This window comes from Oryctolagus cuniculus, chromosome 8 (assembly GCF_964237555.1).
Source record: "Oryctolagus cuniculus chromosome 8, mOryCun1.1, whole genome shotgun sequence".
In the NCBI taxonomy this organism is placed as follows: domain Eukaryota; kingdom Metazoa; phylum Chordata; class Mammalia; order Lagomorpha; family Leporidae; genus Oryctolagus; species Oryctolagus cuniculus.
The window spans coordinates 74,268,307-74,283,605 of NC_091439.1; the positions used below are offsets into that span (position 1 = coordinate 74,268,307).

The 15,299-nt window shown below is 35.3% G+C and overlaps 1 protein-coding gene across 4 annotated transcripts in view; it reads right to left on the bottom strand.

The window, feature by feature from the left end:
• CCSER1 (coiled-coil serine rich protein 1) overlaps nt 1-15,299 on the bottom strand; it is a 1,459,660-nt gene that overhangs the window by 319,997 nt on the left and 1,124,364 nt on the right. Inside the window, exon 11 of one of the 4 annotated variants that reach the window (XM_051819561.2) lies at nt 2,717-2,762. The exons of the other annotated variants lie outside the window; for them this stretch is intronic. Coding sequence (XP_051675521.2) covers nt 2,717-2,762 — 46 coding nt within the window. The remainder of the gene's footprint in view (nt 1-2,716; nt 2,763-15,299) is intronic. 4 annotated transcript variants of the gene reach the window in all.

Sequence of the window (15,299 nt, forward strand, 5' to 3'; positions counted from 1 at the left end):
ATAAATATAGTCCAAAGCAGGTTTTGTATATAGTGATCTGTGTCCTTAGCTTAACGTGTTAAGTAATTGTAACCTAAGCATGTACCCTTATAAAAGGAAACTGAGCCTTGGCCAGTCAAAGCAACTGAACTTCCAGCCACCCAGAGGCTGAAAGCTACCCAAGGCAAATGCAAACTGCAGTCATTTAAGTTGTTTCTGTATGTCACTTCCTGTTACTTGGCCTTAAATATAACCTGTACATATGGTAGACTGGAGCATTCTGAACCATCTGGTGTGGAATGCTGCCCAGTTCTAGAAACTTTTCTTGCTGAAGTAAATTTTGTTAAATTGAACTGGTCTCAGTTTTTCCTTTTACAAAAGGCACTGTTGAGTCAGTCTCTTAATTAAACACTACATGGCCTTTCCCAAAATGAATATGTGAATCCTCTCCTTGTAGGGTCACAATCTTTTTAATTATCTAATCATCAAAACAATCTTTCTTTGTTGTTAGAGTCTGTTTTAGGATATTGTTAAGAAAAAGTTGTTTAATTGGATTTTTTTATAAAAAAGTGACAGCAGAAAACAAGAAAGTTCTTAATACTGAATAAAATAAATAAAACCTTACTTGGATATAAATTCAAGAAATTATTAGTCACAGTTTATGATAAAGTTGATGTAAAAAACAAGAATCTGGAACCAACTGTAAATGTCTTGATAGACACTGTTATCAGGAATTAGGGCAGAAAAGTTGTTTAATATCAATATTCTGATGCTCATGTACAAAAAACTATTTCATTCTTTCTATATAATATCTTCGATAAGCACTATTACAAACACCTTAGAAGGAAGCTCTATTATCGTACAATTCAGAGATATGAAGACTTTCACTTGATGAAAAGCAACATGATAATTAGCATTCCAAATCGATGAGTCATACAAGCTTACTGTTTTCGACTCCATATGTTTTGGAGGTAACATCTATTTTATATTGCTATATATTGATCTATATTACAATGTAAGATCCTCAAACAATATATTCTTTTAATTTTCTTTGGTAGGATAATTTAACACTGATGAAAATAGTCACCTTTTTTTTCATGTTATACACTGATCTTGTGAATGTGAGAAACAAGTATATTTCAACCTGAGGAAAACACTTCCACATACTTTTTATTTCTATTACGGTACTATATCATATAACATAAATCTAAATTCCTAAAAATATTTATATAAATAAATTTATATTCCTAAAAATATTTCCCCTGCCTCCAAAACAGAATTCCTTTCTATTTTTATTGTAAAATGACATTGTGTACAACACTGAGTTTTGTTCGTTTAAAAACTGGAAAATCTAAATATAAAATATTTTTATCCCATTGAGGTTCTTGCTATAGTTTTCAATTTTCAATTAATACTGCATTAATACTTAAATAAATGAAACATATCTTCCAGTACACATTAGAAATTTAGATGACAGATTGGTAAAAGGAAGTACCAGCAAAGAGCAATGTGAGGCCTGTGGATGACTTCAATATCAGGTTCAAATTTTGCTATATCTAAATCCCACTTTCCATATACATTATTAGTTCTTTATGCCACATTTTTATTCATTGGAACTCAAACCTTCAAGATTCATATGAAAGAATAAATTAACGTACAGATTTTTGTTTCTTGTTTGGGCAGGTTTATAAGGGTGTAAACTGCTACATTTTCAAAATCAACTTGTAGATCCTTCTCAGTGAATGTCATCAAATCATATGTTTCTTGTGCCAATAGTGAAGAAAAAGTGTTATGAAAACAGGACTGTGCCTTTGATTCACCTTTAACATCATATTAAGATGAATCTACTTGACATTTACCGCTAGGCATGACAATTAGAATCATATGGGTATATTGCTGTAGTAGTTCATGATGGAGGTAAACAACTATGATTACCTGACGGACACTAGAGCAGGAGAAGAGGGAAGACAGGGATGGAATGAGCAATGAAAATAGCTTTTTCTCAAAGTCTGACGGCACTTTGCAGAGTCTACATATCAAATTTACATATACATTTCTCATTGACAAAAGTTCATGTTACAGCAGACAAGCTGTCACACAAATCTCTGAATTGCAGGTGTCTGACTCTGCCAAGGTGCATATATTTATAATACTGCTGAGCAAGACTGATAAAAATCCAGGATTTCTATCTAAAACTTTATGGACTAATTTCAATTTTCTATATATGATGACTTAGAAATAAACCAAGGTGGTTAGAAAGTCAAGTTTGCTTTACAGTCACTAGAAAGAGGATTCTTTTTTTTTAATCACAGAGTTCCTTTCCTAAGGAAGGTCTCATTAGCTAAGGCAAAAACACAACCATGTGTAATGTAAGAACATGAAAGAAGTTAGTGCTTAAGAGAGCTTATTGATTCGGTTGTTAGAAAAAGTGCTATCACTGTAACTAAACAAAAATAAATGAGAGCCACTTCTTTCTTTGCCCCAGACTTTGAGCCATTACTGTAGTCTCAATGCACTTGGCCACATAGCAATGCAGTTTTCTTAAATGGGCTGGATAATGACAAGCGAGTAAGGAAGAGGCAAAGGGAACCGTCTACTACAACCACATTACAGGCAATATACAACACTGGGCATTGCATATTGGCCTTTGGGCATTTGGTCTCAGTCAGCATGCCATGCCACAGCACAGGAACACATTGTCATGTTTACAACACAGAGCTGAATTTAAGAGACTCACATAATTGCCTGCGGGAAGGTACAGGAGCACTTCCACAAGCTGTGCCCTGGAAATAAAACACATTTTTTTTTTTGGAGCAAATGATGTCAGCATTTGTAACAGTAGAAAACGGTGGAAAATAAATGAAGAACATGAACAGAAATACAAAATAAATAAAGATGGTTAAAGAGCCTGGCTTTATCAAGTCCTTTGAACTACTATATTAAATGGACAAATATACATTAAAATAATAGCTATACAAAATTAGTAAAAGACACCAACATAAAAAAGTAAAATAAAAATTACAGCAAATGATGGCAACATTTAAATATGACAGGAAGGATACTTTGTGAGAAGTAGATCAAACATGAAATTAATGAAGTGGCCTCCTTAAAAAGTAGGTTCCCTTGTACCAATTCCTTAGCTGAGGCAAACATTTTCTCAGTCTTCTCAGTGAGGCAGAACACTAGTAGTTGGTCTTTTCTACCTCAAACACTATAAAATCAAAACAAAAATTTTAATAAAATAGCCCTAGTTTATGCAGCAACAAAAATTGCTCACTGCAAATCAGTATGACTTAATAGAAAGCAAAAGTTATTAAGTGAAAATATTGTGTATGACAGACACTGAAATTAGAATAACCACATTCTGAATACTTGACTATCCCTCCAGTTAAAGAATCTCCGCACGCACACACACACACACATTGTATGTTATTCCTGCTCCTGACCTCCATCACAAAACTGTGTTATAGTACTTTAGATGTTTCAAGGTATTAAGCAAGCAAAAATCGGTAAAAATCATAAATTCATTATAAATATAACTCCCAAATAACAAGAATATTTGAAAAAGATTAGCTAAAAATTATAGGACATTTACTCTGTAGAGCCCCTATGTTTAATCCATGCAAAGCATTATCTCATTTAGCTCTCATCACATTCTCTACGGTAGTTACTATGTTTCACTTTTCTTTATTATTATTTTTGCAGGGGAGAAAACTCTGAGGAATTAAGTCACTTCAGATTTAGTTTAGATTCAGTTTAGGAGCTATCTAAGTTTTGAAGGCTAGTTTAGTAGTTTAAATGGAAGAAACCACAGAATGGTCCTCTGTTGTTATAATTTAATGATTTTTTTCTCCTAATAAATAATAGCAAAGGTTAATATTATGGTGTTGGTCTACAAGGCAGAGTGAAGGGGCAGCTTGTCTTATTAAATGTTTGCATATTTGGGAAGTAAGATACACAAATCCCCTGCTTAAATTTCCTTTGTCTAAGAATGCATTTGTATTTCTAATCTATTTAGGTGGAGACATTCTTTTGGATATGGTCCAATATGTCCCATTGGAACTTCCCTGGGATAGGTGTAAATAATTTTTGCCCTGAAAATTGTAAATTTGTTCAAAGAGTTACAACCTCTTTTAGAAGAAAGCACAGTACTCCATATTCATGCTGTAAAGGCTTGAGTGTACATTGCTAGCACCAATGTCATTAGACACTGACAATCACAGTATCAAACAATAAAGATACAATCTTGAATACACTAATTTCTTCTACTTTGACACTAAGATCAGAAACCAAGTACAGTGGCATATAAGTATTGTTCAAGCACAGCATTTGAGAAGGAATACATCCATACCAATGTTACTTGGATGGAAAATAATCTAAGAAAAAAAATCTGGAATGGAAAGGGGATCTACTTGAATCTGGCAGATTCTACACTGGAATATGCATACATAGATTTACTTGACTCCAGGACATAGATTCATTATATAGCATTCACCAACCACGGTTGATTTAAAAAATGGGTCTATCATTAAATGTAACAAATATATTCAGGTTCTTTTCATCTTTCAGAGACTTATATCAAGTAATAAAACAGGAAAAAGAACAAAAACATTTTTCTTTAAAATTCTATTTTTAAAGTATTATTTGTTTATTTTTATTTGAGAGAGAGAGAAAGGGAGAGAAGAGAGAGAATCGTCCATATCTTGGTTTGTTCCCCAAATGTTCACAATAAATGGGACTAGGGGGCCAGGTTGAAGCCAGGAGCCAGGAACTCCATTCATTTCTCCCACACAAGTGGAAGGACCCAAGTACTCCAGCCATCAACTGCTACCTCCCAGAGTGTGATTTATCAGGAATCTGGATGGGAAGGGGAGCCAGGACTTGAACCTAGTCCATCCAATATGGAATGCAGGTGTCCCAAGGGGGCAGAATAACCACTGTGCCACATTGTTTTTATTTTTTATGAAGATCTATTTATTATTTATTTGAAAGGCTGACATAAAGAGAGGAGGAGGGATGGGAGGGGGAGTGATATATAGATATAGATAGATAGATATAGATATAGATATAGATATAGATATAGATATAGATACATGCATGTATTCACTGGTTTACTCTGAAAATGCCCAGAGCAGGGTTAGGCTGTGGCCAGCAGCTTATGTAGGTTCCGACTTGTATACAGGTGTCCAAGTACTTCAGCCATATTCTGCTGCTTTCCCAGCCACATTAGTAAGGAGCTATAGCAGAAGTGGAACAGCCATATTGGATGCAGGCCTCACAAGCAGCAGCTTAATCTGCTACACCACTTGCTGGCCCCAAATGGGTTTCAAATTCCTATTATTAAACCTTAGAATAAAATCTAAAATTCAAATAGACTTTTTTATTTATTAAAAAATGTTTATTTGAAAAAAATTTCCAAGGACTCTTTATTTCCAAGGACATGTATTTTTAGGGATTTAGCCAGAGAAAGAAGAATATTCAAATTTATTTCTAATAATAAAACAACAACAAAATTAACATTAAGCCAGAGGCAACTGTTGGGAAAGTTATATTTTTATATACCCTAAGTGGAGAAGCTGGTCTTCTATTTTCTAAAATTTCAAGATAAGGTAATTCATGGAGAAAATCACAAGTATGTGAATAGATCAATAGAGTTATTACGGAGAAGATCTTAAAGTTTTTATCTTATTGGCTCCAAACAACTTATTGCATGACATGTTTCTATCATTCTCAATAAAATTCTGAAGCTATCTCCCCAGATCACAACGTTCTCCTCTAGTTACCTATTTCTCAATCCGTTAAAGTTTTTCGTAATTGCACTTTGCATAGGTGACAGCTGTGTGCTGGTATTTTTCATTGCATTTTCTTTATTTTTTTAAGATTCATTTTGTTTATTTGAAAGGCAGACTTACGGGGATATACAGAGGAAGAGAGAGAGGGACAGACAGAGGGAGAGGGAGGGAGAGGGAGGGGGGAGAAAGGGTGGGGGAAGAAAGTGGGAGTGGAGAGAAAGACAGAAAGAGAGAGAGAGAGTGAAAGAGATATCTTCCATCTGCTGTTTCCCTCCACTTATGCCCTCAATGGGTGTAGCTTGACCAGGCCAAAACTAGGAGCCAAGAGCTTCTACCATGCCTCCTACAAGGGTGCAGGGCCCCAAGGACTTAGGCCATCTTCCCACTGCTTTCTGAGACACATTAGCAGGAAGATGGCTCAGAAGTCGAGCAGCCAGGATGAACTGGTGCCCATTTGGGATGCAGGAATTGCAGGTGGTGGCTTAACTCATTAAGCCACAAAGCCAACCTCTTTCATTATACTTTCATAATCATTTAATTTTGTTACATGCTTATATTCAAAGGGTTGCTTTACAATTAAAAATGTCACCATATATAAAAATAAAGGCCAAATATGAATAAAGTTAATATTTAAATGGAATGATAAATCCAATATGACACATATGCAGTGTTCCTTTATTGGAGCCAGAATGAATAAACATATGTGTGTGTATATATATATATATATATATATATATATATATATATATCAGTTAAGAAAAAAGAAGAATTGGGGCTAGCACTGTGCTATAGTAGGCAAAGCCTGTGCTTGTGCCAGTACCCTATATGGGCATTGGTTAGTGTCCTGGCTGCTGCCCTTCTGATCTACCTCTATGCTAATGTGCATGTTAAAGCAGTGGAAGATGCCCCAAATGTTTAGGTCCCTGTACTCACATGGTAGACCCAAAATAATCTCTTGGTTCCTGGCTTCATATCAGCTCAGCTCCAGCAACTGTGGCCATTTGGGGAGTGAACCAGTGAATAGAAGACCAGTCTCTCTGTCTCTTCCTCTCTCTGAAACTCTTCCTCTCAAATAAATAAAATTTTATTTGAAGTAACACTGGTATCAGGGTAAAAAATAATCAGGTATTATCTTGAGAGCCTAATCACGCTTAGAAAAATTACTAGGCTTAGGGAAATTCCTTAGTATAAGCATAATTTAGAATCAGTGAAAAGGGAAGTGTGATGACTAAGCCTATAATCTCTAGTTTTACTCACATCATTTTCTTTGTAATCATTTTTTTTTCTAAAAATCTGATGTTAAAACATCAATGGGGAGTCCCAAGATGCTGGTATAGCAACAGGACGATTCGAGTCATGCAGAGCAAAATAGATAGTCAAAAAAGAAGAGAAGATACACACCAGAGATAGAACCATGGGAAATTTGCAATGGAAGCCCAGGAGACGAACAGAGAATGAGCAGGTCCATGTAGAAAGAGCAAATAAGAAAGGGAAGTGGCAGGGCTCAGACCACGTACATTGGCACCAGCCCCCAGTGGACCAGTCTGTTAAGCAGAGTGACATAACCCTGAACACACCAGCAACTAACACCTTGGAGTCCTTCAATTGTGAGGAAAAGGGTGGGTCACACCATCAGAAGTGAACAACCTCCTCTAACCAAAAAATCAGAGGAAAGCTACAAAGCCCCCGGGGACCTTACGTTAGATACTCCCTCCACCATACAATACTGAACAGAGCACCCAGGCTATATCCAGCACACACCTCTTGGAACTCACTAAAAAGTATAGATGTACCACTAAATAACAAAGACACAAATTAAAGAGAAAAGCAACCAGGCAAAAAAGGAAAAAAAAAAGATACAAATGCTGAGAAACAAAGGTAAAGCCCTAAATAAGAATACGGAAGGCACTCTGAGCCCCCCAAAGGAACCCTACAACTCTTCAATAATAGAAGGTGAAGATCAAGAGATTGAGGATATGCCAGAAATGGAATTCAGAAAATTAATCATCAGATTACTTAGAAGCAATCAGAAGCAAATTCACAATCTAAATGAAAAGTTCTCCCAAAAAATTGGAATATTAAAGAGAAGTCATAATGAATACTAAAATGGAGAATTCAATAGACCAAATAAAAAAATGCAGTGAAAGCCTTAACAACAGAATAGGTGAGACAGAAGAAAAAATATCAACTAGAAGACAAATTTCTAGAAATATTACAGTAAGACAAAAAAAGAGAAGAAATTAGAAAACTAAAAAACACTACTGGATACCTACTACAAGATACTATCAAATGAACCAACATACGAAGCGTAGGAGTTCCAGAAGGCATAGAAAGAAAGGATTATACGGACTTCTTAATGAAATAACAGCAGAAAACTTCTCCAACATGGAGAAAGAAAGAGACATCCATGTGCAGGAGGTACACAGAACTCCCAATACACATGGCCTGAAAAGATGTTTACCATGACACATTGTAGTAAAACTTTATAGTAAAACATAAAGAAAAGATCTTAAAATGTTTCAAGAGAAATTCCAAATCACATTCAGAGGATCCCAAATTAGACTCACTGCAGATTTCTCATCAGAAAATTTCTACAAGCAAGAAGAGAATGGCAAGATATATTCCAAGTCCTAGGAGAAAAAAAACTATAAACTCAGAATACTGTACCCTGCAAAGCTCTCATTTATGAATGAAGGAGAAGTAAAGATCTTCTACAACAAACAGAAATTGAATGAATTTGTAACTACTCATCCAGCCCTACAAAAGATGCTTAAGGATGTGCTACACACTGAAACACAGAAAGAGGAACATCACTACAAAAGAAGATGAACATAGAAAATAACCCAGTAAATGTACAAAGGAAACTCAAAATAAAAAATTAGGTCTATTAATGGAAATATGATGGAACAAAGTCAGTACTTAACAATAGTCATCCTGAATGTAAATGGTCTCAACTCTTCAGTTAAAAGACACAGACTGGCTGAATGGATTAAAAAAGAAAACCCATCTATTTGCTGCCTAAAAGAAACATATCTTACCAACCATGATGCACCCACTCTGAAAGTGACAATTTGGAATAAGATACTCCATGCTAACAGAAACCAAAAAAGAGAAGTTATAGCCATCCTAATATCAGATAAAATAGACTATAACACGAAAACTGTTGAAAGAGACAAAGAAGGTTAAGGGATCAATTCAACAGGAAGATGTAACTATTATAAATGTATATGCACCTAACTATAGACCCATTATCAACACAGAAATCGAATCATTAATAAATACCCTTCCTACAAAGAAAATCCCAGGCACAGATGGCTTCACTGCTAAACTCTACCAGACATTTAAAGAAGAACTATTTCCAGTTCTTCTCAAGTTACTCAAAACAATTGAAAGGGAGGGAATCCTCCTGAATTCTTTCTATGAAGCCAGCATCACCTTAATTCCTAAACCCAGAAAAGATGCAACAAAGAAAGAAAACTACAGACCAATTTACTGATGAACACAGAAGCAAAAAATCCTCAACAAAATTCTGGCCAATTGAATCCAACAACACATCAGAAAGTTCAGTCACCTGAACCAACCGGGATTTTATCCATGGTATACACAATGGCTCAACATTTGCAAATCAATCAATGTGATACATAAATTCACATTAACAAACTGAAGAACAAAAATCATATGATTATTTCAATAAATGCAGAGAAAGCTTTTGTTAACATACAACATCCTTTTATGATGAAAACCTTAAACAAATTAAGTTTAGAAGGACCATTCCACAACAAAATCATTGCAATTTATGACAAACCCACAGCTGGTGTCCTACTGAATGGGAAAAAGTTGGATGCATTCCTTCTGATATCTGAAACCAGACAAAGATGCCCACTCTCACCACTGCTATTCAGTATAGTCCTAGAAGATTTAGTCAGAACTATTAGGCAAGAAAAATAAATCAAAGGGATTCAAATTGGGAAAGAGGAAGTCAAATCACCCCTATTTGCAGATGACATGATTCTATATATAGGGGATCCAAAAGACTCCACAAAAAGACTATTGGAACTCATAGAAGAGATTGGTAAGGTAGCAGGATATAAAATCAATACACAAAAAACAACACACTTTGTATATACAGACAATGGCATGGCTGAGAAAGAACTTCTAAGAACAATCCCATTCACAACAGCTACTGAAAAAATCAAATACCTTGGAATAAATTTAACCAAGGATGTCAAATATCTCTACAATGAAAATAATGAAATATTAATTAAAGAAATGGAAGATACAAAAATGGAAAAATATCATGTTTATGGATTGGAAGAATCAATATCATCAAAATATCCATTCTGAAAGCAATTTATAGATTCAATGCAATACCAATCAAAATAACAGCAAAACAAACAACCCAGTTAAGAAATGGGCAAAGGACTTAAACAGATATTTTTCAAAAGAGGAAATCCAAATGGCCAACAGAGACATCAAAAATTATTCAGGATCACTAGCTGTCAGAGAAATTCAAATCAAAACCACAATGAAAATGTGGTTTTTTAAAACCCAATCAGAACGGCTTTCATACAGAAATCATCAAACAACAAATGCTGGTGAGGATTTGGGGAAAAATTCTCTATTGGTTGGAATGTAAACTGGTAAAGCCACCATGGAAGACAGTTTAGAGATACTTCATAAATCTGAATATAGTCCTCCTGTATGACCCAGCCATCCCACTCCTGGGAATTTACCCATGGGAACTGAAATCAGCAAATAAAAGAGCTAGCTGCACCCCATTTATTGCAGCTCAATTCACAATAAGTAAGACATGGAATCAACTTAAATACCCTTAAACTGAAGACTGAATAAAGAAATTATGGGATATGTACTCCATGGAATACTACACAGTGGTAAAAAAAAAATAAAATCTAATCACGTGCAACAAAATGGATGATTCTGGAAAACATCATATTTGGTGAAAAAGACATTCCCAAGGGACAAGTATCATATGTTTCCCTGATCTATGATAACTAATAGACCACCTAAAAGGAAGTCTATTGACACTTTGAGAAACAATGACTTGAACAGCCCTTGTCTTGACTGTCAAGGGACAGCTTTTTTTTTCTTCTTAAGAGTATTGGTTGAACTCTTTACTTAACATAGAGTTAATCATATATGTATAAAGTCAATTAAAATAGATCCCAGTAAAAAATAAGAGTGGGAATATGATAGGGAGGAGGAGGAAATTTGTAATTGTAAAGCTGTATAGTTCTGTACACATTCCTACAGACTCACTTCTAAGGGTACAGTTAAAAACTTGCCATGGGATCCCAAATCCCATTAAGCTGGGCGCTAAAAAGCCCATGTTAAGTGTTAAAGTGATCATGTTAAGTGTTAAAGTGATCATCTAGATAGGATTAAGTGTTAAAGGGATCATATAAATGAGATCAAATATCTGGTAAAATTTAAGAGGGAGAACAGAGACATTTTCATACAATGCTTTCAAAATTATGGTCTTCCATGTACAAAGTTAATTGAAAATGAATCTTAATGGAGAATGGGACTGGGAATGGGAGAGGGAGGACGAGGTGGGGTGGGATTGGGGGTGTGAGGATGGGTATGGTGGGGATAATCACTTTCTTCCTAAAGTTGTACTTATGACATCTGTACTCATTAAATAGAAGATTCCTTTGGGGAAAAAATCCATCTTGGGCTGCCATTGTGATATAGAGGATTAAGCTACCACCGGTGATCTTGGCATTCCATATGAGTGCCAGTTCGATTCCCAGCTGCTGCATTTATAATTCAGCTCCATACTAATGTACCTGAGAAAGCAGCAGAAGATGGCCCAAGTGGTTAGTGGTTCACTCCTTTGGAACTGAACAAAGGGATGGAAGATTTCTCTCTCTCTCTCTCTCTCTTACTATATCTCTGTAATTCTTTCAAATAAAAATATAAAACTTTCATCCATCTGTGATTTGAGACTATCAGTTGAAACAATAATTAACATATGTATATAGTCATATTTAAGTTGATGCTTAGAGGATGTTCATCTAAGACATGGTAAACAACAAGCTAGTGTTCAGTTTTATTGCAGGACCTTAATAAATCTAGCAGACAACTTCTCCAACTGTAGATAAATTAGTTTATAGATAGGATTACCTTTATTTAATAATTTTTATAATGCTTTATACTATACCACGTGCTTATTTCACATGTATTACTATATTAACAATGAAAAATTATCTGATGCACATGATATTATCTCCATATTATATCATTCCCATTCCTGCAAATGGCAAACAAGAACTAGAAAAACAAACATCCATGGTTACGGAGTCAAGACAAGATGTGGGCACAGACAGGCCAGGAAGTGGATTCCTTCAGCTCTCACATTCTAAATGCTTTCTTAGCAGACACTGAGTTCTCTGCAGAGGCAAACATGAGAACACAGGCACACAATTCGAGGCTGTTTGTGAATTATGGGGATATAGTGATTTTCACTATGGACTATCTTCATTTTAAAAAAAAAGTTTGAAATAAAAAAAAATCTGGAACAATAAGCAAATATGAATATAAGAAATCCATAAAAGAAAGGCAATAATTGCCTTAAGAAGCACAAAAGAATATGATGTACCTCCTTAATACCCTACCACTCCTCTGGGAACATTTAATAAATCCAGGTTGTAGTCATAATTCAGGACACAACACAGAAAACAAGAATATAGAGTGTGACTGGGGCAAGAGTTAACACCATTTTTACCAGAGAAAATTGTCAAAACAGTATCTCAACCAACCATAATTAAATTAAGAATTTAGCACTTATTTTCTGGCCTCAGGTACACACATCAAAAACAAAAGGAAGGAACAGAAATACGAATATAAGAAAATTCTTAAACAATCCTTTACCCAGAAGCCATGGGCTAAGTAGTTTTCAGAATTCAGAATTAATCAGAATTCACAAAATAACATCCCTAGCTAAGTATAGAGCTGAGGTAATCAAAAACATTAATATTTACATTGGAATAATATAGTCCCGCTGTAACTAAAAAAGCTTAAATGTAATTCTGACAATTTAAAGCAGGTCAGAGTTGGCCACCAAACAGTTCTTCAAAAAGCTTTCTCTGACCAGAGGATGCTGTTTACCTGTTTGTGTTTTGGATCTCAGGACTGCAGATAAAAGACTGAAGTGCTATGAGATCACTGAAGAGTACATAATTGTAAACAAGGGGATATGAAAGTTTTAGAAAATTAGAATTCTAATTATATTATCTTAAGCCATCTTAAAGTTGTGTTGACATTGTACTACTGTTAAGAAACAATTATGGGGACTGGCACTGTGGTATAGCCGTCACCTGCAGGGTCAGTAACCCATATGATTGCCAGTTTGAGCCCTGGCTGCTCCACTTCCACTCCAGCTCTCTACTAATGTGCCTGGGAAAGCGACATAACACAGCCCAGGTGCTTGGTACCCCTTGGTACATCCATGTCGGAGACCAGCAAGAAGCTCCTGGGTCCTGGCTTCAGCATGGCTCAACTCACTGTGGCCATTTCAAGAATGAATCAGAGGATGGAAGATCTCTCTCTTACTCTTTCTCCCTATCTCCCCCTCTCTCTGTAACTTGCCTTTCAAATAAATAAAAATAATATTTTTTAAAAAAGAAAGAATTACTTGTTTTAAAAAGCAAGTAATTTACAGAATGGTCAACTTCTGAAATGATGGCTAGCAAATAAAAGAATAATTTGACCTCAGTCCCAACATCCTATAGTCACATATACTTATAAAAAGTATAATTTAGATGATTTAATCATTTTGAATACTGTAGATGATATTATTTTAAATAATGGCAAGACAATTTTCATGAATACATCAATAATCTTGTGTTGATTTTGCTCCTTGGTGGAATTTCATTCAAATGCTTACAAGTAATGATTCAAGCTTATATTTACCACCCATAAGTATCAATCAGGACTAATTAAGAGAAGTGTTAATTGTTCAGGAAATAAGTAGTTTATAAAATACTGGGCAACTTCTTGAAATTGGATAATATTCAAATTGAATTTTAGGGGCCCAAATTATCAAGAAATGACTAGTAGTTTTGAGCTTTGATATTTTTAAATTCTTCATTAAAGTGTCCAATTGAAACAGTAAAATATTGTCTCAGAATCCCTCTTAGAGCCTAGATTTGTCCAATGTGTGTCCTTGATCTGCCACCTTGGGTGACATACAGGATAGTCACTTGCTCATTAATCAAACCAAGCAGCACAGAGAACTTACAAGGTTAAAGAGCCTTAAAATAGACCACTCCTTTTGTACACAGTGTGCTATCTTTATATGATCAAAACATAATGATAATAAGACTGGATTTCCACTGCCAGCATTTCAAACCTTACTTCAAGTATAAATTCTTTAGCCACGTTTTAAATTTACAGGTAGCACAAACTGAATGAAAACTGAGACTATAAACTGAGTAGGATTTATTGTTAGATCCCTTAACTACCAAAAAGGGAAACAGAAACGAAATGAATAAAGGAAACATAAAAGGAATTTGTGAGATACTACCTTTATTTTCTCAACATCCTCATAGAAACTAGCAATAAAAACATAAAGGTCATGATGAATCGCAACTTCACAGCTCCCAAATAATGCTGCTGGATTTAAGCATTTCTATTTCTATTAAGGAAATAACCAGTGTGAAAATGTGCTGATAAAATTAAATGTGTGCCTTTCTTTGCTATTAACTCTAATGTTATTTACCACAGTTTCAGGCATAGTAAAAATTGACATTACATATTTTAGCAAACACTCTCAATACAAATTTTGATATCATTAATTTAAAACACTGCTAGTTTTATGAGGGATATTTAATTAAGGTCTCTGAAAACATAACACTCTTTGGTGAACTTGATGTTTTCCTTTTTTTCAAGTGGATCTTCTTGGAAGTTATTCTTCTGCATTTTTTAAAGGTTTATTTTATTTATTTGAAAGACAGAGAGAGAGGTAGACATACACACACACACACACACACAGAGAGAGAGAGAGGGAGAAAGAGAGAGAGAGAGAGAGAAGTCTTCCATCTGCTGGTTTACTACCCAAATGCCCGCCAACGGCCAGAGCTGAGCCAATTCAAAGCCTGAGCCAATTCAAAGCCAGGGGCCAAAAACTTCTTCTAGGTCTCCCATGTGTGTGCAGGGGCCCAATGACTTGGGTCATCTTTCACTGCTTTCCCAGGCCATTAACAGGGAGCTGAATTGGAAGTGGAGCAGCTGGGACAGGAATCAGCACCCATATGGTATGCAGCACTGCAGGGCGGGTCTTTAACCTGCTGGCCATGGCATAGGCTCCTCTTCCACAATTCTTAATACACCACCTGCTAGTACTTCAGTAGGAAACAGAAAAGGTGCGAATGAACTCTGATACACTAAGAATATGAAACGCTCTACTGCCTATAAGGAAAACAAAAATCCCTCTACATGTTTTCTATCATTTTAACTTATAATAGTAATCATAACTGACTATATTTCCTAGAGATTACCCAAGGCACG